The following is a 25,886-nucleotide window of genomic DNA, read 5'->3' as shown; positions in this document are numbered from 1 at the left end:
TTGTATTTTTTTCATTTCAACACTCAGTTTTAAATTAATTTAATGAAAAAAAGAAAGAAAGTAAAGAAAGAAGTAACAGCCTAACATTATGGGTTTTTTTTTTATTATTATTATTATTTTTTAAAAATTTTGTAGGGTATCTAAGGTAGGTTATTTGATTATCTGGGTAGTTTTTAAGACAGTAAAACAAAATATAATTACAGAGAGACTCAGACAAAAGACAGACGGAGAGAGAGAGGTAGAGAGAGGTAGACAAAGACAGACGGAGAGAGAGGGAGGGCGGCTCTGTCAGCACGCACAGCCGCGGAGCAGAGCCGAGGGGAGGGGAAGGGAGGGGGTGTTTAGCCGGTCTCTCCTCCCTCTGCTGCAGCGGCCATGCTGCTGTCCGCCGCCTGTCTCGGTGCATCCCGGTCCTCCGCCGGTGTAGCCTGCCGCCGCCGCATCCCTGAATCCCAGGTCAGCGGGACCGGCTCGGCTCGGTCGTAGCGGTCGAGTCCGCCTGGATCCGCCGGAAAGTAGCCGAACACGGCGCCGGTTCGCCGGCGGGGAAGAGGAGAAAGCCTCCATAGCAACAAACCGGTTTCACGGCATTATTGGTAGGTGCCTCCCTCTCAGTGTGTGAATGGCGCTGTCAGCAGCTTAGCAGTATTTGGGCGGATAGATGGATAAAGTCAATTCGTTTATCAGATAAAGACAAAAACAGCTCACAGGTTTTATAACCATTTGATGCAGAAGCTTTTATTTTGCTCCTGGCTGCAGGTAAATTCAACCTGACTGCAAATCAATGGGAATTTCTCACTCTGGCCTTGCAGGAAATTTAATTTCACTAAAGCAAGGTGGTTGTATTTCACTTACAACCTCTTTTGCATGATGGTTACATTAATAACGTGCATGCAAAAGCTACCAGATGCTGTCCAGAGGGAAGTCTGTGTGCAATTGTGCTCAAAATGTAAACCTTGATTTAATGCAGGACTGTATTCAGCATCCTCAAATAACTGAATTCAGTACAAATCCTGCTCTCTTTCTGCACCATGGCGGCTGAGTGAGCCGGCTGCATGTCTATGGAATCAATTAGATCTGTCTTGCAGGGCTCCCATGGTCATGGAAAACCTGGAAAAGTCATGGAATTTCATAATGACATTTTTAAAAGCTTTGTAGTCTTGTTGGCATTATTGAGGACAAACATGAAGACAAAGTAGACCCAAAAAACATTTTTTGATAAAATGTTTGATACCTGGTCCTGGTTGTAATACCAGGTGTAATTCAGGTGTAATAACGTAGCAGTATCCATGTGGAGATCACGGGACTCTGCTGGAAATCCACTGGTATCCTACACCAACTTTAATATGACAAACAGGGCTGTTAAAATCATGGAATAAATCATGTGTGTGTGTGTGTGTGTGTAATTTTTGCACTAATTTTCCATTAATGACCTTTAATGCAACAGAACAGCAAATTTATTTTCTGTACCCATTGACGTCATGTAGCGTCGTCACGTACAAACTGATGTATGGTAACTTCTGTTTACGATTACGTACATTTCTTATTCTTCTCCCCACGTTTTGTCTCTCTTTATTTTTTCCAGCTTGCAGAAATTTTGTTTGAATAAAGTTTGAATCTGATGTGTAAACCATGTGATTGTCATCCCTTTTTTTTAATCAGTGATGAAGGGATGTCGGAGGATGCTGGAAGTGTGACTTGGACAGAAACCCCCAAAAAGGCGGGATTACCAGGACGGCAAACCATCGTGCCAGGTGTAAAGTGGGACTGCTGGGAATCAGCGGGCTTTGACCAGGTCTGCACAACAATGCACCGGGTTTAGAGCCAGATCACTGGAGTTACCGCTGCAGGAAGGTCACTGCTAGGACAAATCCGCTCCAGTTACATGGATAATGTCCATATACAGGCATCAATTTATCAGAATGGCCTTTAGCAAGAACCCTAACCTGATCCCTCTGGATTAAATCATCAATAAAATACCTGAATTTTAGGATTCTTCTGGTAAAGGACTTAAGGAGGATACCACTGGATTTACAACAGGTTTCCTTGGTCTCCATACGGATACTGCTACTTTATTACTTGTATTACACCTGGATTGCACCTGTTACAACAACCAGAACCAGATACCAAAAAGACCGCCAAAAATAAAATCATTTTTGGGTCCATTTGTCTTCATACTCAGTCCTCAGTGATGCCAACTGACTACAAGGCTGGAGAGAAGTCTGTATGTTGAACGTCAAAAGGATTACAGCTGGTGTTTGAGAATCTAAAACCACATTTGGGGGACGACTGTGTCTACAAAAAGGCTACCAGTTCTACATCGCTCCCAATGGGATCATAAAAATACTCTATGAAAAGCTACTGAGTGTACAGGCGAGTCACGAAGCGCAAACTCAAGTTATTCTTGTTGGAACAAGCCAGAAACCAGGTGACCAGGGTAAGAGTTGCTGTTATCGTTATTGGAAAATGAATTTTTCGTTGAAGTGACTTTGCAGAAATCCACTAGAGCAGTATTCACCATGTCTTTGAGTAAGACCCTCGAGCTGGAGCACTTTGACGAACGCGAAAAGGTCCGCCGGGGACGCTCCACCCGCACTAAGAGAGATGACTCCACCGCCAGCGCTGGCGGCGGCGGGTCCGGCCCCAGCTCCAGGGGCAGCAGCTTGGTCCCTAGCCCCGCCCACAGCGCCAACTGCAGCTACTATCGGACCCGAACCCTGCAGGCGCTCACCTCGGAGAAACGGGCCAAAAAGGTGCGATTCTACCGCAACGGAGACCGGTACTTCAAGGGTCTGGTGTACGCTGTTTCCAGCGACCGGTTCCGCTCCTATGATGCACTGCTGATGGAGCTGACGCGTTCGTTGGCGGATAACCTGCATCTGCCACAAGGGGTGCGCTCGATTTACACTATAGATGGCAGCAAGAAGATCACCAGTATGGACGAGCTGGTCGAAGGTACAACTTTATTTTTCCTTTGCCTTGTTACTGCCTTTTTCTTGACATTAATTTAGACAAATTTTGGGATCTATCTACCTATCTTTCTTTCTTACTGCCTGACCAGACCTCCAAGCTGTCACTCTGCCAAAATTGTCTCTCACAGGAATAAATAGACTTAACAGTCAAAAGTCACCACTAAATCCTAATTGTCCTGACAACCTGTCACTCTCTTCATCGATCAATCAATTGATTTGTCCTCCTTAAACTTCCTCACTGTCTCCTTCCTCTCTGCGCTCTGTCTGTCTTTGTCGGGAAAATGCACATTAATTATTTATTTCTGTGTGCATCAACAGCTGAGAAATAACAAGATAACCAATACAGAAACAATCAGGTACATAGATTATTGTTACTTTACTTTTCACCCTGTAGGTTTGAGTTTTGATGATTTATATCCACAAAAAATCAGACAAAATCTGCCATCCAATGTCCAAACACACTGTTCTTCTTTCCCTAAGTGGTTTCCCACTGGGTTACACTTTTTAAAGAGGAAGTATGATCCGTCTAAACTCATTTAGACAGGAACAGACCAGCGGCTGAGCAACATCACTTATCATCAATATTGATGTGTGACTGGTTGTAATGTTCACTAATGAGCGCTCGAGTCAGGAAGCTGTTGAGCCAGAGACGCACTAAAAGACAGATGCATCACTCTTTAAGCGCTTTGCGGCACTAATAAACTACAGACCGAGCAGAGCATGACGTGGCGAGCGGGAAACTCGTCATTCACTCATCGTTCAACGTGCATTCGAGCTGCATTAGTGGAAAAAAACACGGAAGCCTGCAATGTTCGTATTATTTGTTTGTGGGAGGCTGTGACAGGAAGTGATATCATACATGACCTTTTTGAGAAGGCCTCTTTTTGATTTAGATTTTTTTGGTGCAAGATTTTGTGCAAACAAATTGTTATCTTTTGGGAACAAGCTATTATCTTCTGGGAACAGGTTATCACCTTGTGTTGTTATTATGTTGTGGGAACAAGTTATTATATTGTGCAAAAAAAGTTGTGAACATGATTCGATCTTTTTGGAACCACCTCTAATATTGTGGGAACAGGTTATTGTCTTGTTTGAACATGTCATTATCTTTTGGGAACCACTTCTAATCTTGTTGGAGCAAGCTGGGCTTGTACACAAACAAGTTGTTATCATTTGGGATCAAGCTATTATCTTCTGGGAACAAGTTATTTTGTTGTGTAAAAAAATTATCTTGTGTGAACATGTTTTTATCTTTTTGGAACCACTTATAATCTCGTGGGAACAAGCTATTATCTTAAGCAAGCAAGTTATCTTTTGGGAACAAGCTATTATCTTCTGGGAACAAGTTAATTTGTTGTTGATATAAGTCATTATCTTTTGCTACAAATTATTATCTTCGAGGAACAAGTTATTTTGCGTACAAGTTATGTTGTGGGAACAAGTTATGTTTTGGGAACAAGTTATTATCATGTGCGCAAGTTATTGTCTTATGTGAACAAATTATTTTCTTATGTGAAGAAGTTATCTCAAACAAGTAAACAAAAAAAATGTTCCCAAAGCCCACATATATATCTTTTAATTACTTGTTGTGTTTGAACAACAGTCTCAAACCCAAACATATTAATTCATTTCCATAAAAACACACGGCTCGGCTTATTTTATTATATTAATGCACATTTGCGTGTCTGTTTGGATCAATGATTGAACTTATTGGCCTATTTATTCTGCATTCCTTCGTATTATCGTCTACCTGCAAAGGGGCTGAACAGAAATTAAGTTGTAGCTCAGTTTAAAACAATACTTTTTTCTCCTTGTGTGAGATGACTGTAAAAGTACTGTGAATATAAGATTTAAATATCTTATTTTTATTGCCATCGTTTAGATTTTTATCTGTCCTGCGACGGTCTTCAGCAGGAATCGAACCACAGTCCGTGTCGATGCTCCGCGGGTCACACAGAAGGTGTCGTGTGTTTTGTGGTTAGTCAGTCCGGTATTTGAATAAAAACCCAGAGCAATCCTGTCCAGCTGGTTTGAATAGCAAAGTGAAAGGCAGCATGTGGAGAGACAAGGTCACACACACACACACACACACACACACACACACACACACACACACACACACACACACACACACACTACCTGGCAGAGTGTGTGAACATGTAATCGGGATGAAAAAGACAGAAAATGAGGCTGACGAGTTTGTGTGAGGAAAAAAAGGGAAAAGACAGTGAGCTCTGCCGCCACATACAGTATATATATATATATATATATATATATATATATATATATATATATATATGTATATATATATATATATGTGGAGAGAGAGAGGTAGAGTAAAAGTAGGAGAGAGGAAGTGAGCGTTTTTAACCATATAAGGTAAAACAGGAGAGCGACTGCCGGCTGCTGTACTGTACATGTGATTAGCTGCAACCTGCCAGAAACATTTAATTTATAATTTAAAACATTTAACGTATGAAAGCTACATCGCTCAATGAAAAATTAATGAGCGTTATCGTGCATTTTAAAATGTTCAGAAATCAGGTTAAACTGAGTGTTTGTTAAATCTGAGGCTTTAGGGGCTCCAGACACTTTTGATCCGTTTCTTAAAAGGATAATATACTTTTCTTGTGTTACACTGTTGCTGGTTGGTGTCTTTGGACATCCTTGAATTGATCATCTCTTGAATATCAAACTAAATTATATGTAAAGACAGTTTTTGGTCACTTTTATTGCAATATTTCTTCTCTTGTTTTTGTGAACGGTACTTTTTTAGTATTTTGTTTGATATGCAGAAATATAACTCGTTCTTAATGCCCTCTCTGTTCAGGTGAGTGTTATGTTTGTGCCTCCAATGAGCCTTACCGGAAAGTCGACTACACCAAGATCGCCATCCCGAGCTGGAAGCCGGGTGCCGGCACCGGAGCGGGAACTGCGAGCTCGAGTCGTCCCTCCACGGCGTCCACGGGGGTGTCGGCGAGCACCGCCGGTGGCTCCTCCAAAGATCGTCCTGAAGGCCGCGAAGGCAGGGAGAGCAAAGACTTCATCAAGCCCAAACTGGTGACGGTGATTCGCAGCGGCGTGAAGCCTCGCAAGGCGGTGAGGATCCTGCTGAACAAGAAGACGGCTCACTCCTTCGAACAAGTGCTGGCCGACATCACGGAGGCCATCAAGCTGGACTCGGGGGCCGTGAAGAGGCTGTACACGCTGGATGGGAAACAGGTGAGAGGATGGTTATTTTTGGTGTTTTAACTGTCAAAAAGCTCGAAAAAAATGTAAATAAAAGATCAGGTTCAAAGTTCTGACCCCTGATATATGAAGCTAAAGATACACACTGACAGTATGTTGTTTGGCTGCCATTCAAAAATTCAACAACCACACAGGAGAAATCAAACGACTAAACCACATAAAGCACCATCTTTTCACCCACAAGAGCAAGAACATTTTTTTAAGATTAACAGGTTTCCCATAGGCATTTAAGCCATTAATCTAAATAAAAAGGCCTTAATTGTTATTAAAATGACTTAAATCCATCATTTAAAAGTCTTAAAAATGTGAAGACATGATAAGTAGGATTTTTCTTTTGAAGTTGCATTGTAAAATCTCAATAAGATAAGATAAGACAATTCTTTATTTGTCCCACAACAGGGACATTTGCATTGTTACAACAGCAAGGGATATCAAAGCAAGCTATGTATAAGATAAAAAGAGCAAAAAACAATATAAATAGTGAAAAATGGCACAAATGCTTTACAAACTAGTCCTATAAAGTGTCACAACTGCTGTTAAGCAGTCGGAATTACACTGGGCTCTCCCTCACCTGACGCTGAAGCTCAGTGATGCACGGTGTCTCTCCCTCACCTGACGGTGAAGCTCAGTGATGCACGGTGTCTCTCCCTCACCTGATGCTGAAGCTCAGTGATGCACAGTGTTTCTCCTTAACCTGACGGTGAAGCTTAGTGACGCACATGTCTCTCCCTCACCTGACACTGAAACTTTTGGGTGCCTACTCCTCTAACGCACACCAACCAAAGCTACAATTATTCACTGTTGATCAGTATTTTCATCTTTTAAATATTGATCACATGATTGTGATATCAACCGTAAACCGAAGAAGGATCAGACAACATTACTTTATTAGAAACTTCCTGCTGGATTGTGTTGAATATCTGGAAGATTATGTGTAAGAGCGTCTTTTAGGTGTAATTTTCAGTTTGAAGTGTTTGGACAGTGGGCTCAGTCTCTTTGAAGCTTAAGTTTTGGTACTTTAAGTGAAACGTGGTGTCTGTTTAAAGCCGTGAAACTGCGACAGTCAGCGAAAGTAAATTTTTATGACTCTGAATGTGCTCTGATCCTCTCTGAAACTCTTTTGTGCAACTCGTTTTGAGTCAAGGATCGTGGATTTAAAAAGTAACACACGTTCACTGGTGAGGCTATTTTTAACACACACACACTCGCTCACACGGACACACACTCTTTGAAGTCACAGATAAGAGTGCCGGCTGTGACACAATGGTGGCGGAGAGCTGAAGAAAAGCAGAGACAGCAGAGAGCTTGTCGGGGCGTCGGTGTGACTGAAGGAAGGCTGCTGAAGCGAACGCAGCTCACATTTATACACACATCAGCGTCCGCCCACAAACACACCACACACTGCACAAAAAGCACAATCCTGTTTGCATTTGATCAGGTGTTGCTGCAGTGTCGGCCTCAAAAATAAAACCCTTCATTATTATTTTATTTTTAAAATGTTTCTGTGATGAATATTCAGCTCATATTTGACATGTACCATCATTTTTTATGTAAAATTGCTTTAGTGCTGCTTAAAAAAAGAAGACAAATAAACAGATTGTACTTAAGTTTCTGCATCAGTTCAGCCAAAAACCATTAGGATGCCTGTGTTTTTATTTTTTGAGTTTATTCGTTTGTGAAAAGGAATACAAACAAAAGCACTTTCACACTAAAATCCAGGGCAAAGAGTTGACCCGGAGCTAATTTAAAAACATTCACACACACATTATTAACCCAGCTTTAAACAGAAGCTGAGGGCCTCATAGTTCACACTACACTTCTGCCAGCTCGGGGTTAATTACTCACTGCAACATGTGAGTAATGTAAAGCAAGCAGCTACATTAAAATCACAAATCCACTGGGACTTTAGTTTGGGGGCCACCCAGGACCCTGCAAAACCTGATTTGATTTTTTCCTAAAACATGGGGGAAGAAGTGCCCCACAAATGGCAAGAAATTAGTAAAAATCTGATACGAAAATTACCTAAAAAGTGGGGAGTATTATAAGAAAATGTTTCATAAATAGGGAAAAAAAATTCCAGAAAACTATATTTATAGTTTCAATAATTTTATATTTAAAATTAAGTTACAGAAACAAATATTATAAATTATGAAGAATAAATTAACATATATATTTTTTGTATTCAGCACTTTTAAGGTCATTTGTTTTTTTTACTTTTAATTTTTTGGTAATTTTTGTACCGTGTTTCATGTAACAAGTTTGCTGAAATTTTAAAGGGTTGAGACACAAGCTTTTAACCTGACAGCGATCGTGTATTATTCTATATTTTTTTGAGCCAGATGTTTAATATTAAGTTTCAGTTTGATGGACAGAACCGCAGAAAAGACTGACAGACTGATTAGTTTACCCCTAATGAGGGCTTTTATTCTGAAGGCAGCGTGATAACGAAGGCTTTTATTCTCCGTCTGCCTCAGACGGCTTTCAGACTCTGTCAGTCTGAATGAAACTGTGTGTGTGTGTGTGTGTGTGTGTGTGTGTGTGTGTGTGTTCTTAGTGTGTGTGACTGTGTTTGTGTGTCCTCCCTTCGTCCTTTCAGTTTGTGCAGCCACCTCAAGCAGCGGGACAGAAACCACACACACACACACACACACACACACACACACACACACACACACACACACACACACAGCACATACCCCACATTGACACTGCAGTGTGGTCGCCATGGTTACCAGTCATCCAGTAACAACCCTGGCCTTGCTTTACACACACACACACACACACACACACACACACACACACACACACACACACACAGAGTCTGTGCAGCTCCGGAGGCGTTGGGTAAAAACTGAATCGGGGAGGAGTGAGAGGTGATATCGAGGACAAAAGGAGGGAGGAAGTGAGGAGGAGGAGGAAAGAAGAAGAAAACGAAAGTGTGAAGTTTTTGTGTAAAAAAACAAAAACATTTGTGATTGTGTTTGCATCCAGTTTTTTTCCACAGTAACTGTCCTGTTACGTCCTAATGTGTCCTGATATGTCCTAATATGTCCTGATATGTCCTGATATGTCCTAATGTGTCCTGATATGTCCTAATGTGTCCTGATATGTCCTGATATGTTACGTCTTAATGTGTCCTGATATGTCCTGATGTGTCCTGATATGTCCTAATGTGTCCTGATATGTCCTAATGTGTCCTGATATGTCCTAATGTGTCCTGATATGTCCTGATATGTCCTAATGTGTCCTGATATGTCCTAATGTGTCCTGTTACGTCCTGATGTGTCCTGATATGTCCTGATGTGTCATGTTATGTCCTAATGTGTCCTGATATGTCCTAATGTGTCCTGATATGTCCTAATGTGTCCTGATATGTCCTAATGTGTCCTGATATGTCCTGATATGTCCTAATGTGTCCTGATATGTCCTAATGTGTCCTGTTACGTCCTGATGTGTCCTGATATGTCCTGATGTGTCATGTTATGTCCTAATGTGTCATGTCCTAATGTGTCCTAATGTGTCCTGGTGTGTCCCGTTATGTCCTGATGTGTCCCATTATGTCCTGATGTGTCCCGTTATGTCCTGATGTGTCCTGTTATGTCCCGTTATGTCCTGATGTGTCCTGTTATGTCCTGTTATGTCCTGATGTGTCCTGATGTGTCCTGTTATGTCCTGTTATGTCCTGATGTGTCCTGATGTGTCCTGTTATGTCCCGTTATGTCCTGATGTGTCCTGTTATGTCCTGTTATGTCCTGATGTGTCCTGGTGTGTCCGTCCTTTAACAGTCTCCCTGTTTAATCCTGCTGCTGCTCTGTTGATCCCTCTTTTCTTCACCTGTTATTGTCCACAGTTTGTCTCTGTCTGTCCTAATCTGGGACATTTTCACGTTGGATTTAATCCTCAGACGGTTCTCAGACAGAAACGTGTGTTCAGATCCTCCAGCTGTCGTCTGCACACACGGTCCCGTCATACGTCACCGCGGCGTTTCCAAAAGTTTGATTAATCACTGTGTGTGTGCGTGTGTGTGTGTGTGTGTGCGTGTGTGTGCGCGTGTGTGTGTGCGTGTGTGTGCGCGTGTGTGTGTGCGTGTGTGTGTAGCTGACCTGTCTGCAGGATTTCTTCGGGGACGACGACGTGTTCATGGCGTGCGGGCCGGAGAAGTTTCGGTACGCTCAGGACGACTTTGTGCTCACGCACAGCAGCAAAACGCCAACTTTTGTTAGTGGTGAGACACACGCACACACACACACACACACACACACACACACACACACACACACACACACACACACACACACACAAATAAAAAAAGAACAACAAAGTTAAAACTAAAAACCAAACACAGAAAGACTTTTCCCCGTTGACATCCATCAGAAAAGATGTTTGTAAATCAGTAAATTATTTCGTGTGAGCGTCAAAACCGGCGAAACGACTCTTTTCAGACCGCCGCTCAGACCAACGAAGCGCTAAACGGCGCCGTGGGTATCTAAATTTTTAGCTAAATTATGCTTTTGTGCCGTTTCCAAAAGAATAAATGTAAAATAATCGTCATCTGTTTTTTTCTCCAGAGTGCAGAGCCAAAGCCTCTCGCTCCACCGCCTCGCCGAAAACTCCCAAGACCCCCAGCGGCTCCGGCTTCTCCTCCAAGACCCCATCCAAAGGCCTGCCCAGGACCAAGTCTCCGGGTCCAGGTGTGAACCGACGCTCACAGGTAACATCACCACAGTTTTGGACCAATCAGATGACTTATTTCTCCTGTGTGTGCAGCCAATGAGGCGTCAGGATCGCAGACGGCGGGGAAGTCGTCCAGGTCGAGCCCCTCCCCCACCAGCCCCGGGACACGACGCAACCTCAAGGTCAGACGGACTGATTGATTGATTGATTGATTGACTGATTGATTGATTGATGGTTTGGGGAGTAACAGCTTGTGGGATTTTTTTGTCTCCCAACTTAAATCTTGTTTTAAAGTCTATCAGCTACTATTATTTTACTTTTCAGTATTTTTGAATAGTTATTATTATTATTAGTAGTAGTATATACTATATTATTATTTAAATATTATTATAATATTTATGTTTTCAAAGGCTACCAGCTACTACTATTTTACTCCTTTAAGTTTTTCTTAAAAGTTAGATTTATACTATATTATTATTTAAATATTATTATTATTAATATAATTAATTAATTAATAATCATTATTATTGTTATTAATATTATTATTATTATTATTATTTAATTTTTATTAGATGAATATTTAGAATAAATCAGATAAATATATGGAATTATTATTATGGAATAATTATTTATAGAAGAAAAAAAGTAGCATTTTGAGTTTTTTAACTGAAGATGATGGAAAAAACCCATCAGCAGCTCAAGAAATCAACTAATTAAATATAATTAAATATAGTTGTTGGTGATGATTTTACAGCAGGCCCAAATTTGTATTTAACCTCAATAATTTAATTAGAATATTATATAATATTATAATAGAATAATTCATGAAATATCTCTGAGTTTATGGGTTTTTTTCTTTATGATTTTCTTTAAATCTTGAATTAATTTTTGTCTCTTTTTACTTTTTGCATCTTTCATTTTTGTCTCCTCTCTTTTAATCCAGAATTCACTAATTTCTTTAATTTTTTAATCTTTCTTGTTTTGCTCCGTAGATTTCTCCTCGTCGTGCGTCCTCCACAGACGTAAACGGAGAGGCCGAGCAGCCGGATGACGCCGCCGTCGAAGGTGCGTTTGAAGTTTTGATTTTTGTATTAAATAATCTTCATGTGATTTAGGCCCTGAAAGTACATCAGATATAACAGACATCATGCCGAGTTTGGAAAACTTTTTGCATAAATACAAAAAAAAATTTTCGTTTAACGTGTCCGGATCTGTTTGATGTTAATGTTCGAGGCAGTTGGTAAAATGAAAGAACAGATGTGACCAATTTTACGGGTTTTATAATAAAACATTAAAAACATAAAATAAGCAACATCACATGCTTATTTAACCCTTTTTAAGACGTAAAAAAGATCGATTTCAGTCATTTTAACACCAATTTAGGTCTTTTTTTTTTTTTTTTTTAAAGAATCGAATGTTTTTTAAAGAATTTTTAAGGATCTGCAGGAACTCGGCAGTAAAACTCAGACACAATATAAATCAATCGTAGCTGATCTGAAAACTCCCTAAAAGTGTCGACTCTCGTCCTCGCAGTGAACGGTAATCGCTCCGTTTCTTCGTCCGTCATCAACGAGAAGTACCAGGTCGGAAAAGTGATCGGAGACGGAAACTTTGCCGTGGTGAAAGAGTGCGTGGAGAGGTAAGGAGCACCAAGACGCACAATTTAAAAAACGAAAACGACGAAAGTCGAGTTGGCACCTTGTTGATTCACTTCATTTTTCATATTTTAAATTAATTTTTAAGATTTTAAATAATTTTTTTTACTATTTATATTGTTCTTCTGCTTTCTTATTTGTTTACAGATTTTCTTACACTGTATATCAGTTTATCAGAAAATCCATCACTCAATAGTAAATCAGAATTGTTTTGTTTACTCCCAAAATAATTTTACATTTTTACTTCAGTTTCATGTAATAGTTGGGCTGATTTTTAAAAATAAAAAGATTGGTCTGTTAAGTGATTAGTTCACCAACAGAAAGTTCATTGACATGATCAGTTAGTCATTAATCAATCAAAAAAAAACATTTTTCTGATCCCAGCTAAGAAACAGGAGGACCTGCTGCTTCTCTTTATTTTTAGTTTTGATCTTAGAAAAAGTATTTTGGACTTTTGGTCGGGAAAAACAAGATATTTAAAGACGTCACGTTAATTTCTGAGATAAAAAAAAAAAATCTGAAACAAACTTAAATTCTCGATATATTGATCAATAACACCCTGGTTATGAATTCAGATTTTGTGAATATTGGTGGGCGGCTTCACGTTAACGCTGTGTTTTGACTGACAGGTCGACGGGACAGGAGTTCGCTCTGAAGATCATCGATAAAGCTCGCTGCTGTGGGAAGGTAACGCCGATTTACAGCATCAGCACTCATCAGTTATTCTGACGGCAACAATTAAAGATAAATCAGATTCAGACGCGTTTAACGCACAACTCAAAAAGGATTATTTGACTTTGAGTTTTAATTTTTTTATTGTTTTTTATATCCAGTTATTTATTTCATTTTTATTTATGTATCTAATATAGGTTTTTAGGATTTTTTTACTTTTTTTTTTTATTATTATTTTTTTTATAAATACGTGTTTGTGCGTGTGAACAGGAGCACCTGATAGAGAATGAAGTGGCCGTGCTGCGGCGGGTTCGTCATCCCAGCATCATCCAGTTAATCGAGGTGGACGAAACGCCGAGTCAGCTGTTCCTGGTCATGGAGCTCGTCAAGGTGCCTCATCGTCTTCTTTGTCTTTGCAACTAAATATATGAGAAATATTCAAATTATTAATGAGAATGTACATAATGGGGTCGACTGATAATTCGTTTTTCAGAGCCGATTATTAGCAGTTAAAGAGACAGATAACCGATATTTGGAACAGATATGCATTTAAATAAAAATAAAAATATTTCTGTAAATATTTAGAATCTGGAATATAACAAACTCAAACACAAAATGGAAAAATAACAAAAAAAGGGACTATTTGAATTTGTATTTTCCTGCCTCGGCCTGCTGCAGGGCGGCGACCTGTTCGACGCCATCACCTCCTCCACAAAGTACAGCGAGCGCGACGCCAGCGCCATGGTGTTCAACCTGGCCGGAGCCATCAAGTACCTGCACCGCATGAACATCGTCCACCGAGACATCAAACCCGAGAACCTGCTGGTACACACACACACACACACACACACACACACACACACACACACACACTCACATTTACTGTTGGACACATTACCTTTAAAAAAGAAAATCAATAAATAAAAAAAGAAAGAAAATTATAAACACGTTTACATTAAAACACAACCATATAATATATATATGTATACATATATAAGTATACATATACGTTTGAATGTGTGTGTGCTGCAGGTGTGTGAGTACCCAGACGGCACTAAGTCACTGAAGCTGGGGGACTTCGGTTTGGCGACGGTGGTGGAGGGACCGCTGTACACCGTCTGTGGCACGCCGACGTACGTCGCCCCGGAGATCATCGCTGAGACTGGGTGAGAGAAATAAAACGTTAAAAGGAAGAAAAGGTTAACGTGCGCCTATATTAAATCATTCATGTGTGTGTGTGTGTGTGTGTGTGTGTGTGTGTGTAGTTATGGTCTGAAGGTGGATATCTGGGCGGCGGGAGTGATCACCTACATCCTGCTGTGTGGATTCCCTCCGTTCAGAAGGTCAGTGTAAACCAAATTTCAGTAATCAACAATGTCAATTTTTCCTAATTTTTAAAATGGACATAAAGTTGAATTTTTGAGAAATTGGGAATAAAAATCCCATGATACATTTTTTCTTAATTTTTCTTTAAAAAAATGGGAGGAGGGCAATGATCAACTTATGAAGAAATAACCCAAAAATTGCAAGAAATGAGTAAAAAGTAGAAAGAAAACCACTGAAAATTAGCACAAAAAAGAAATATTAAAATAAAAGTTAAAGTTAAAAACAAACAAACGAGGAAATTACCTGAAAAATCTGCTTAACAAAATTTGACAAAATGATTTGAAATTTAAAATTAGGATATATAGAAATGTAGCTTTCGGGACATTTTTTTTATCCCAATTCTACCGATTTTTGGCCATTTGGGACATTTATTTGCCAAGTTGCTCATTGCCTTTTATTGGTTCTGTGTTTTTATGTCATTTAATGATTAATATGTTGTCATTTTGCTCCTTTTCTCCTCCTCAGTGAGAATAACGTCCAGGAGGAGTTGTTTGATCAGATCCTCAGAGGGAAACTGGAGTTCCCGTCTCCAGACTGGGACACCATCAGCCTCCCAGCAAAGGTACCACTCACTCACAACTCTTATTTATTCATTTATTTCTTTAATTTATTAATATACTTCTTAAAATCTACCTATATCTGTGTGTTTTCACTTGTTTACCTCCATTCTTGTCTTTTGGCTTGTACCTTTAAACACTTTGTTGTGATTTATTATCACCAAAACAGGCTTTTAGTAAAGTTTTTTTAAATGTCTTTTTTGTAAAACTTCTATCTGCCAATAAAAACAAAATTTGAAAGAAATAAAAAATAATAATTTTAGATGGGGCATTCACATGGTGGTGGAAAAAATCTGACATTAAAGGCCTTTCAGTCAGTTTAAAACAAACTTTAGATAATTTTATGAATTTATGTTAAAAAATAAAAACCTTTGGTTAGTCTGGTGAAGTAGAAACGTTTTGAATCTTGACACTTTTTAAGTACTAAGTAAGTCGCCTCAGAAGAATCTAGTGATAAAAACTATCAATACTGAAAAAAGTTGTAACGTTATTATTAAATTATTTATTTATTTAATAACTTTTTTCAATTATATTTTTGTTTAGAAACAAATAATGTAATTTATAATCAATTTTTTTATAACCTTTGAATCTCAATGCCATTAATATGAGGGCGTCTTTTTGTGTTAGACTGCAATAAAATATATATATATATATATATATGTATATATATATATATATATATATATATATATGTATATATATATATATATATATATACACACATATTTTAGAGATTTTAAATGCGCGCTGCTTACAGTCACATGACCTGTTCCTCAGATGCTGATCAGTCAGATGCTGCAGGTGAACGTGGACACTCGTTTCACTGCGGAGGAGGTCCTGGCGCACCCCTGGGTGACGGTAAGAAAACACACATGTACAAGAGAGGAAGTGAGTTTTATCGCTCTGGATTTTGGAAATGAGTTTGTTTATTATTTTAAAGCAGAAGTATGTTCTGTGGTTACTTCATGAAATTGCTGTGTTCCTCAAATTTTGTCAGTAACTCTTTTAAAACACAACAAACTTCTACAAGTTACCAAATTTTGCGTTAACTTGCAGGCTAAAAGTTGTTTTTGGTGTGTTTGTTTAGGATGAGGCTCCCGTAGACTCCAGCACTGTGAGCAGCACTGAAGAACCGACCGGCGGAGACGCACTGGAACCGGAGCAGGAATCCCCAATACTGGAAACCAAACAAATTCCCTCACCTCTGGTCTGAAACACATCCAACCTTTCATCGACTGGAAACCCAAAAAGTTTTCCCACCTCGGGTCCCTCAAATCTGATCAGGAACATGTTCATTTCCGTGTACTGAAAACTAAATGGTCTGGAGCACTTCCTCTTTCATCAACCAGCCAAGTTCCTTCAAGTCTGAAATAGAATAAGTCAACTTTTTTCAATCAGAAACCAAAAGAGATTCGCTTCTCTGTTCTCGACTCCGGCAAGCCGGATGGGTCGACCTAAATCTGGTCAAGAACATCCTCCTTTTCGTGTACTGGAAACTAACGAGATCCCTCAAATATGGTCTAGAACATATCCCATTTCATCAACTGAAAACCAAACAATTATCCAAATCTCTGCTCTAGAACTCCTGTGAATGGTACATGAACATGTACTGGAAGACAAGAAGACAAGTTTCGTCACCTCGGGTCTAAAACACGACTGAAAACCCAAAAAGTTTCCCACCACTTGTCTAGACTACCAGAAAACAAGATGGGTCCCCTTAAATATGGTCAAGAACATGGACCTTTCCCTGTTCTTGAAACCAAACAAGATCCCTCAAATATGGTCTAAACATGTCCCCTTTAATCTTCTGGAGACCAAACAAGTTCCTTTGAATCGGATCTAGAACATGTCCTCTTTTATTAACTTGAAACCCAAAACGTTTTTGCCATTTTTGGACTAGAATCCTTCAGGAAACTAAAGGAGTTTCCATAAATCTGGTCTAGATAAAAGTAAACTTGGGGTCTAGAAAACATCCCATTTCATCCCCTGAAAACCAAACCAGTTATTGAAAATCTAGTCTAGAACTCATTCAGTTTCATAAATTTGAAACCAAATAGTTGCCCATAAACCCGGTCCAGAACTCAACTGAAAGACAAATAGGGTCCCACAAATTTAGTCTAGAACTCATCCTTTTGAACATGTACCCTTTAATAAACTCATAAACAAACAAGGCCCCTCAAATATGGTCTAGGATGTCCCCTTTTATCATCTGGAAACCAAACAAGTTCCCTGACTGGTGGCCAAGAACTGGTCCTATTCTTTCCACTTTCTCGCTTTACTGGAAACCCAACAAGGTCCCTTGTCTCCAGTCTGGAATAATTGCTTCAACTTGATGCCAGATGAGTTTCCCTCTCTGTTGTCTTTTAGGACGTTACATTTTATCAACTGAAGACCGGACAAGATTCCTCACGTCTAGCTGAGGACAGATGCCGGTTGCTCCACTGGAAACAAAATAAATAAAGGTCTCCACTGTGTTTCTCCAGTTTGTCTCATGGAAACTGTCCTCGCCTCTTGTCTGGACCAGCATTAATCTACTGAGGACTTTCCCGAGTCCCGTCTCTGCTGCTGCACCGGAAAGTATTTACGTCCTCTTTGATGAGCTCCATAAAAACATGCAGACTCATTTTGTTTTGGCCCTGATAAAGTCGCCTCACTGCTACTTGAAGGACACACTCCATGTCAACACTGGGACACCATGAAGGTGCTGTTGGACACATCCTGATTCATTACCAAGTGTCTAATGGGACTGGACCCATTTCCTGAAAATGGCCCTCACCTCTGGTCCGAATGACGCTCAACTCAGAGGCTCCGAAAAAAGCCTCAAACCACTTTCATAGAGTTATGAACAACTGATTCAATAACAAACGTTCCCTCTGGTTTAGGGATTATTTTCTCAGTAGTCCCTGCCGCTTGGCGACCAGGATGTCTTCCATTTATTCTGGGAAACGTCCCATTTCTCCTGCCTTTACCCTCCAGCTGTCCTTCGGCTGACCTGAAGGACGTTTCTCGTTTATTGTACTTGGCGCCCAACAACCCAAGGAGATATCTGAGTACTGTGCCTGTTTACGCTGCTGATGAATTCCTCTTAATATCCTAAATCTCAGCCCTTTCCTTCCACAGGTTCCACTCTTCAGACCACAGCTCTTATTATCATTAGCTGTAGAGACAGATGAGGCTCATTGTTTTTGGTTTTTACAGATGTTCGCTAATACAGTTTGTGAAAAAGGACAATTTGTGAAATATGCCTTTTTGCCAAGAACTGGATAAGAAAATATAAATGTTTACCATGTCTGTACAATAAGCATGGAGCCGTTTTGGGAGGCACTTAGCCTAATTTAGCTTAAAGACTAAAGGAGACTGTCCGGAGTTAACAAAATCTCTCTACCAGCAAAGATCACGAATAACACGGTTTAGTTTAGATGTTTAATCTATACACAAGAAATTAGTCCATCATGTGAATCTTTTTGGGGATGTTGAGGGTGATATTTTGACACAGAATGGCAGAAAGCCCCAGAATCATATTTTACTGCTTCCCTCTTTGTCTCAGGATACTTCCCGCCAAATTTCATACTTGTATGACTTTTAATGCCCTTGTAGTACCCTAATATATTAATATTTGGGCCCCCTGAGACCAAATGGCCCCAGGTTGGGTGTGCTTGTTATCAGCCCGTGATGACCGCAGATACAGGCTAATAGGGAATAATAGTTGCTTGCTGGCGGCCTAATTTAACTACTCATAAAACCACGAAATGTAAAGTTACAGTTCAATATCTGCTTGGATTTTGGCCGCCAGTTTTTCCAAAACCAATATGAATTACCTTTAACTCTTTAATTTAAAAATTATCAGACTTTGCAAAGAAAAATAATATTAAAAAAAACACAAAAACAATGAGCCTCGGTTCAAACACCCAGCCCCCGTCCTCCACCTGTCCCCCAGCCTCGGTACTGTAACTCACATTAACTGTCTGCTAAACCTCACGATTATAAAAACAAACAATTCGCCGACCTTTCAGAGGTTTCCACCTGCAGTATGACGGCGGTCACGGGGCACGTTCCAGTCCAAACCCCGAGCTCCCTGCCTCTCCTCCCACCTGCAAGAAAACGGAGGATAAAATATGTTGTAAATACTGTAAATATCACTCTGTCTGTTGGTGTCTGTCCGTGTGAGTCAGTCGTGAAGTAGGGAAACAGTAGCAGTTTTGAAATAAATAAATACTACAATGAAAAGAAACAATCATCATAGACATGATGTGTCAGCACCCCAGAAAAAACCTCGTTTTTCCTAAAGAGCCAAAGTTTCTTGAACATTTCGACAGTTTAAAATGTCCGGTGGTGGAAATGAAAGATTTTTTTTTTTTTTGAAGTTGCTTATTGCCTTTTTCCCCATGTTTTTTTTTTTGCTAAAGTTTGAAAGTAAGTAATAATATATAAAAAAAACACATATATTACATAATTAGAATATGCAAACTCTTTTCTCTGAATTGGGTACTTTTAGTTTTGGCATTTTAAGTACATTTTCCTGAAAATACTCAATTACATTAACTTGTAACTTATATTTTTACAACATGGTATTAGTACTACTTCAGTAAAACATCTGAAAACTTTCTCCACCACTGCTAACATTATTTTATCTCCTAATTTAAATCAAAAACAGGCAGGAAAACAAGGTTTCTGAGGGACGTTGACGTAGTGTAATGAAAGAGTTCCTACCTGAAAGTCGGGTTTCCTGATCGATTGGGTCTCTGGACGGTGATTGATCTCTTTCCTTATATGGTCACGTGTCTGTGAGATGTGACGTTAGTGGGTCATCTATCAATCATGTCGCTCCATCCACACATCCGCCATGTTGTCTGTTGATGTAACGGGTTATAAGAATCACTGAGGGGGAAGGAAAAGTGTGTGTGTGTGTGTGTGTGTGTGTGTGTGTGTGTGTGTGTGTGTGTAAATAGGTGTGTGAGAGTTTTAACTTAAATCACGTTGGGAAGTACGAGGTGTGTCTGCATCAAAGGTGGGAGGGTGTTACTTTTTTTTGTTTTTTTTAGACTTGGAAATAGCCGTTATCTGGAATAAATGTGTTGACCTGATGCAGTGTTATGACCTCACCATGACCTTTGAACTTAGCACCACCTTTCCATGGCCTTGACCTTTAGGCCGGAGCTGCTGATTAAGAGTTTTGGGAGGACGTGCTGTCGGACGGTTGTAGGGACTTTTGAAACACTTGAAGTTCATTAAGTGAGTTTAAAGACAAAATTCACACTAAGAACAGGCTTAACCAATAACGCATTAAATCACCAGATAATACAGTTAATTTGCCTCATTACAGTCTCACGTTCTCATATAATATCATAACATAAGCAACACTCGCTATCACACACAAGCCCCTTTTACATTGGGTGGGTTTCCATCACAGATTTGCGCAAAATTTAGGCGATATTTTCAAAATTTCGATAATTTTTTTTCTTGGACCCCTCCTGACAGGAAAGGATTTCCTATTTATTATTAACACATTACGTGCGTAGATTTTAGTAACTACATTTCTGTACAAACAGTCCATGAAAGCATTAGTTTCTATATATATATTTTCTTTTTATATTTATATTTTGGGGTTTTAGGCAGCAGGTGACACTGCAAAATCAGTGCTGAAACCTAAAATGAGTACGACATTAGTTGGAATTGATCGCATTTTGTTGATATTGTCATTTATTTGCAAACCTACAGTGTTAATGTACAAAACCTGCTTTTTTATGATGTACTGAAAAGTTAACTACCTTAAGATGAAATTAGCTAATAAATCTTTGTAAAGTCGTCTCTGTGCAAACACTAATTATTAAGATAACACTAATTATCATTGATATGTCGATCTTCTCACTAATGATTTAGTCCTCGCAGTTTAATTACCGTCTGCAGCAGAGGTCAAACTCTTTAAATCAGCAGCTCGGCCTTTTACCTTCTATGCCTGCTATGAACCCAGTAGTCTTAATTATTTTCTCTTTGCTTTATACCAAACCAAAAGGAGCCTTCTGTTGATGCTGTTCGCGGCGCAGCCACACCTGGATCAACCACCGCGGAAATCTTTTCTAGTTTTATCACTTTGTGCTACTTTTGTGTTGTTCTCTGCCACACGACGCTAATTTAGAGTTTACCAAAAGCTGCAGGAATGTGTTTTACAGATGAAAAGAAAGGCAGTTATGTTGTGTTTTTGTTTTTAACAGGTTCTGGATGTTTGTTTCAGTTCACTCTTTCAAAAAGTCCATCACTATAAGCCAGTCACATCGCTTAATAAAGGTTTTTGTTAAAGTTGTGAGTGCTGCAGTTGAAAGAAACTATTTTGATGACTTCGAGAGGATTCGTTTGTTTGAAATTTGACAAAATTGGCCACCAGAATGATTTTCTTTCATAAAAAAGCTGTAGCGTCGGAGAATCGACTGAGTCCAGCACAAACATGATTTAAGGGCAAAGTTTTGAATTTTTGTTACATAATTAAAACTAAATATGAGAGTTCTTTCCTTTGCAATCTGATGTTGTCTTTCTTTGATATAAATGACCATATTATGAAGTTTAATATTTGTACCCGAACAAACAAACAAAAAATCCTGCAGAACAACATTAAAAATACTTCTAATTCACTCAAATTGTGACTCAATTGTGACTTGAATGCAGCTTTAATTAAGAGGCGGGTGAAGTTTTATTATCATTTTAGAGACAATCCATCTGGTTTTACTGTTGCAAGCAAAGACTTTAAATATTTGAGTGTATTTCAGAGATTAGACGCAGTGCGGCTGTAGTTATTAGGCCCTTTATGTGTGTTTTTATCAAATGCAGTGTGTGTGTGAGTGTGTGTGTGTCTGATCATTTCACATCATGCCTCATCTTAAACAGGAACTGATTTTTTTATCAAGTGCAGTAGACAAATTAGGATTTTGAACCAAACAGGGCTGGTTTTCCTAAAAGGAATCTCCGAGGCTGATTTATGTTCACTTCAATCAGCAAAAACAGCAAAAAGCTTCATTTTGAAGACAATTCAGTTTCTCGAATGACAAAACTGAACTCCTGAAAATCAAACCTATTAAAATTCTTTAACATTTGCTGCTTGAAAAGTGTTTTTTCTTCTTCACAGCTCATTAGCTCAAACTTTACTGCGAGATGCTTTTAGGAAAACTGGTCCTGGGTTGAAGTGGAAGAAGGACATGTTGTAGACATGTTTTAATGCTAACAATGATCTGTGATGTGATGTGTGTTGATATGAAACATGTATGTTTGTGGGGATCAGGGTGCGGGCATTCGCAGAAAATAAAAACCCTGATTTGGATCGGGAAAAGATGCATTCAACTGTGAAAATAAAAACTGATGCAGAGGCGTCATGTTAACCTGCTGTGTCGGTGTAACTGTTGTCTTCTTACTGTGTTGATAAATTGTAGTTATTCTGTACATTTATGACTTAAACACTATCTGTGTAGGTGACATTAAATTTACAGCCCAAGCAGAAATAAGTCAAACAGTGTCAGGACAAAAATAATACCTAAAAGTTAAACTGCAAAATTACAATTTGTATGTAAATTACTCACTGAGTGTTACCATAAATTCCTAAATTTTTTTGTTTTTCTTGCATGCTACCACGGTGAACAACGAATCCAAAAAAAGGAGAATATTCCTCATTAACTCAAGTAAATGGGGGTTCGCATTTAACATAGCAAAACTATATCAAAACATCCATTTCCACAATATAATCCAAATGTCATTTTTCCAATCGTATGATCAATACTTTCCAAAAGTATTTTACTTCTTCTAAAAGATACACAGAATAACTAATTTGGCAAACTTTTAGCATAATTCGGTGTAAATTTTAATTGTCATGTAAAGTCAATAAAGTTTCTCAGATAGTGTCAATGCTTAACGATGCAGTTTTCACATTTTATAACTGCTGAATTATTTAATACAGGTTAGTATTTTGCTTCAACACTGACCATGTAAATGCCAAGAGACCTGAACTGTTTTGTCAACCGCCTTTCCCGTGGGACCAAAGCCTGTCGAAAGCAGAGAATAACACGCTGCCAAAGTCCAAATAGACTGTAAATGTGTAAATAAGGGCCATAAATAGGACCAAGGTTCAAACTGCTCCTTTTCTATTCACCAAGCAGAAAAGTGCAAGAGCTGTCAAGACAAGTCGCCGCAAAATTATCTCGCCAGTGCGGCAGAAAAGAAGGTTTGGCTTGCCAAGTGACGCTGTTACTTGCTGAGAGGAAAGTCAAACTCTTCATACCGTACCTTTTGTTGAGAGGTGAGATGGCGCAGGAAAAAAATCTGTCGGATGAGGTGAAATTCTGCTGTTCGATATGTTTGGATCTTCTGAAGGATCCGGTGACTATTCCCTGCGGGCACAACTACTGCATGAGCTGTATCAAAAGCCACTGGGATGAACAAGATCAGAAAAACATCCACAGCTGTCCTCAGTGCCGACAGACTTTCTACCAGAGGCCTGTGCTGGTGAAAAACACCATGTTGGCAGAGTTAGTGGAGGAACTGAAGAAGACCGGACTCCAAGCTGCTCCAGCTGATCACTGCTATGTCGGACCTGGAGATGTGGCCTGTGACGTCTGCACTGGGAGGAAGATGAAAGCCTTCAAGTCCTGTCTGGTTTGTCTGGCCTCGTACTGCGAGCAGCACCTTCAGCCTCACTATGAATCTCCTGCTTTTAAAAAGCACAAACTGATTGAGGCCTCTGCTAAACTTCAGGAGAACATCTGCTCCCGCCATGATGAGGTGATGAAGATTTTCTGTCGCACTGATCAGCAGTGTATCTGTTATCTCTGTTTAATGGATGAACATAAAAGCCACGACACAGTCTCAGCTGTAGCAGAAAGATCTGAGAAACAGAAGCAGCTTAATGAAAGTCAGCAAAAAATCCAGCAGAAAATCCAGGACCGAGAGAAAGACGTAAAGGTGCTTCAGCAGGAGGCGAAGGATATCAATTCTTCTACAGATAAAGCAGTGGAGGACAGTGAGAAGACATTCACTGAGTTGATCAGTCTCATTGAGAAAAGACGCTCTGATGTGAAGCAGCAGCTCAGATCACAGCAGAAAACTGAAATCAATCGAGTCAAAGAGCTTCAGAAGAAGCTAGAGGACGAGATCACTGAGCTGAAGAGGAAAGACGCCGAGCTGGGGCAGCTCTCACGCACAGAAGACGACACCCAGTTTCTTCAAAGTTACCCGTCACTGTCAAAACTTACCGAGTCTACAGACTCACCAAGACCAAAGACCGATTGTCTGTGGTACTTTGAGGACGTGATGGCGGCTGTGACGGCAGTCAGAGATAAAATGAAGGCGATTCTTACAGAGACGTGGCCTTCAGCGGAGCTCATGAACAGAGCCGAGTTCTTAGAATATTCACATCAAGTTACACTGGATCCAAACACGGCAAACAACTTTCTGGTTTTATCAGAGGGGAATAGAAAAATATCATTTCATACAAAAAATCAGCCATATTCTCGACATCCAGACAGATTCATTCACATAACTCAGATCTTGGGTAAAGATGGGATGACTGGACGTTGTTACTGGGAGGTGGAGATGAGCAGTAAAGCTGGAGTAGCAGTCGCTTACAAGAGTATCAGCAGATCAGGGGACTTTGACGCACACGTATTTGGATTCAATGAGAAGTCTTGGGCTTTATATTGTGACAATGGTTATACCTTCAGACATGAAAGCCGCTCGCTCAGCATCTCAGGGCCTAAATCCTCCAGAATAGGAGTGTACCTGGACCACAGCGCAGGTATTCTGTCTTTCTACAGCGTCTCCAAAGCTCCGACTCTCCTCCACCGAGTCCAGACCACATTCACCGAGCCGCTCTACGCTGGACTTTTTCTTGGGGGTCCTAATGGAGACACTGCTGAGTTCTGTCAACTAAAGTAGTCAAGAGAGGCAGACAACTGGTTCAACGTTAAGTATTAGAGGCATCTGTTGGCAGAAATTGTATATAACATTCATAAATACTGTATATTTTCATGCGTTTATCATCACCAAAAGATAACAAATGTGTTTTCGTTACCTTTAACCCTTTGAACCCTCACTTTTCTTGTACTACTTTCCTTTGAACCCTCAGCAAATTTGTGCAATTTCATTGGAAAAATGTGATGAGCAACGTTTTCATCATTTGGTGGTGGTCTTTATTTCTGTTTATCTCCTTTGTGTGACAAGTAAAACTACTTTATATTATTATTTAGTCGTCTGGATGCAATGCAAATGTTTTGTTTCTGTAAATGTGCAAATTTGTAAAAAGTCACAAGAACATGTTTTCTGAAGATGTAATTTCAGTGAGAGCCTTGCAGCACTGCAGAGATGTCTCCCAAAATTTTGTTAAAATAAGATGAGTTGTACATTTAATAAAAATTAATTTTCTAAATTCAAAGAATCAGATTTTTTTGTTTGTTCTTTTTTTGTGTCAAGAATATAATTCTTCTTATTATCCAGCTAACATATAAATTAAGGAGTAGAAAAGCCCAATTATTCACACACAAACCCTTCAAAACCTTTAAGTAAATTATTCAAATTTACATTTATATATAATGACAATATAATGTAATTAAATAAGCAAAATATAAATTAAAACTATGAAATATACTACTGGGGTGTGTTTCTATTTATCACTGTTGATAAAATTAGGGTTAGATTTTTTACAGACAGTATATTCAGTGTTGTCTGATGGAAATAGAAAAGTTAAT

General features: G+C 39.4%; 2 protein-coding genes across 3 annotated transcripts; both read left to right on the top strand.

Annotated features, from left to right (window-relative positions):
• The first annotated feature begins 358 nt into the window (after positions 1-358).
• LOC121939467 (serine/threonine-protein kinase DCLK2-like) lies at positions 359-22,537 on the top strand. The gene is made up of 16 exons (XM_088073676.1): positions 359-596; positions 1,663-2,955; positions 5,803-6,194; positions 10,320-10,446; positions 10,790-10,912; positions 10,989-11,077; positions 11,888-11,960; positions 12,429-12,534; positions 13,180-13,237; positions 13,493-13,612; positions 13,901-14,047; positions 14,255-14,388; positions 14,488-14,565; positions 15,074-15,170; positions 15,943-16,023; positions 16,253-22,537. Exons 2-16 carry the CDS (start codon positions 2,520-2,522, stop codon positions 16,376-16,378), a joined length of 2,187 nt encoding a protein of 728 aa, XP_087929802.1. The 5' UTR covers positions 359-596; positions 1,663-2,519; the 3' UTR covers positions 16,379-22,537.
• A 628-nt stretch (positions 22,538-23,165) lies between these two features.
• LOC121966467 (tripartite motif-containing protein 16-like) lies at positions 23,166-25,294 on the top strand. 2 transcript variants are annotated; one of them, XM_088073284.1, is made up of 2 exons: positions 23,446-23,630; positions 23,678-25,294. In XM_088073284.1, the coding sequence occupies exons 1-2, from the start codon at positions 23,579-23,581 to the stop codon at positions 25,075-25,077; spliced, it is 1,452 nt and encodes a 483-aa protein (XP_087929410.1). In that variant the 5' UTR covers positions 23,446-23,578; the 3' UTR covers positions 25,078-25,294. The 2 variants fall into 2 exon arrangements, with proteins under 2 accessions (XP_042372492.2, XP_087929410.1); XM_042516558.2 differs by having other exon boundaries at positions 23,166-25,294.
• The last annotated feature ends 592 nt before the right edge of the window (positions 25,295-25,886 follow it).

Source organism: Plectropomus leopardus, chromosome 23, assembly GCF_026936395.1.
Source record: "Plectropomus leopardus strain MGB_pleo_1.0 chromosome 23, ASM2693639v1, whole genome shotgun sequence".
NCBI classification, from domain to species: Eukaryota; Metazoa; Chordata; class Actinopteri; order Perciformes; family Serranidae; genus Plectropomus; species Plectropomus leopardus.
The sequence above is the reverse complement of the archived record's forward strand: the minus strand, read 5'-3'. Positions and strand labels throughout refer to the sequence as shown.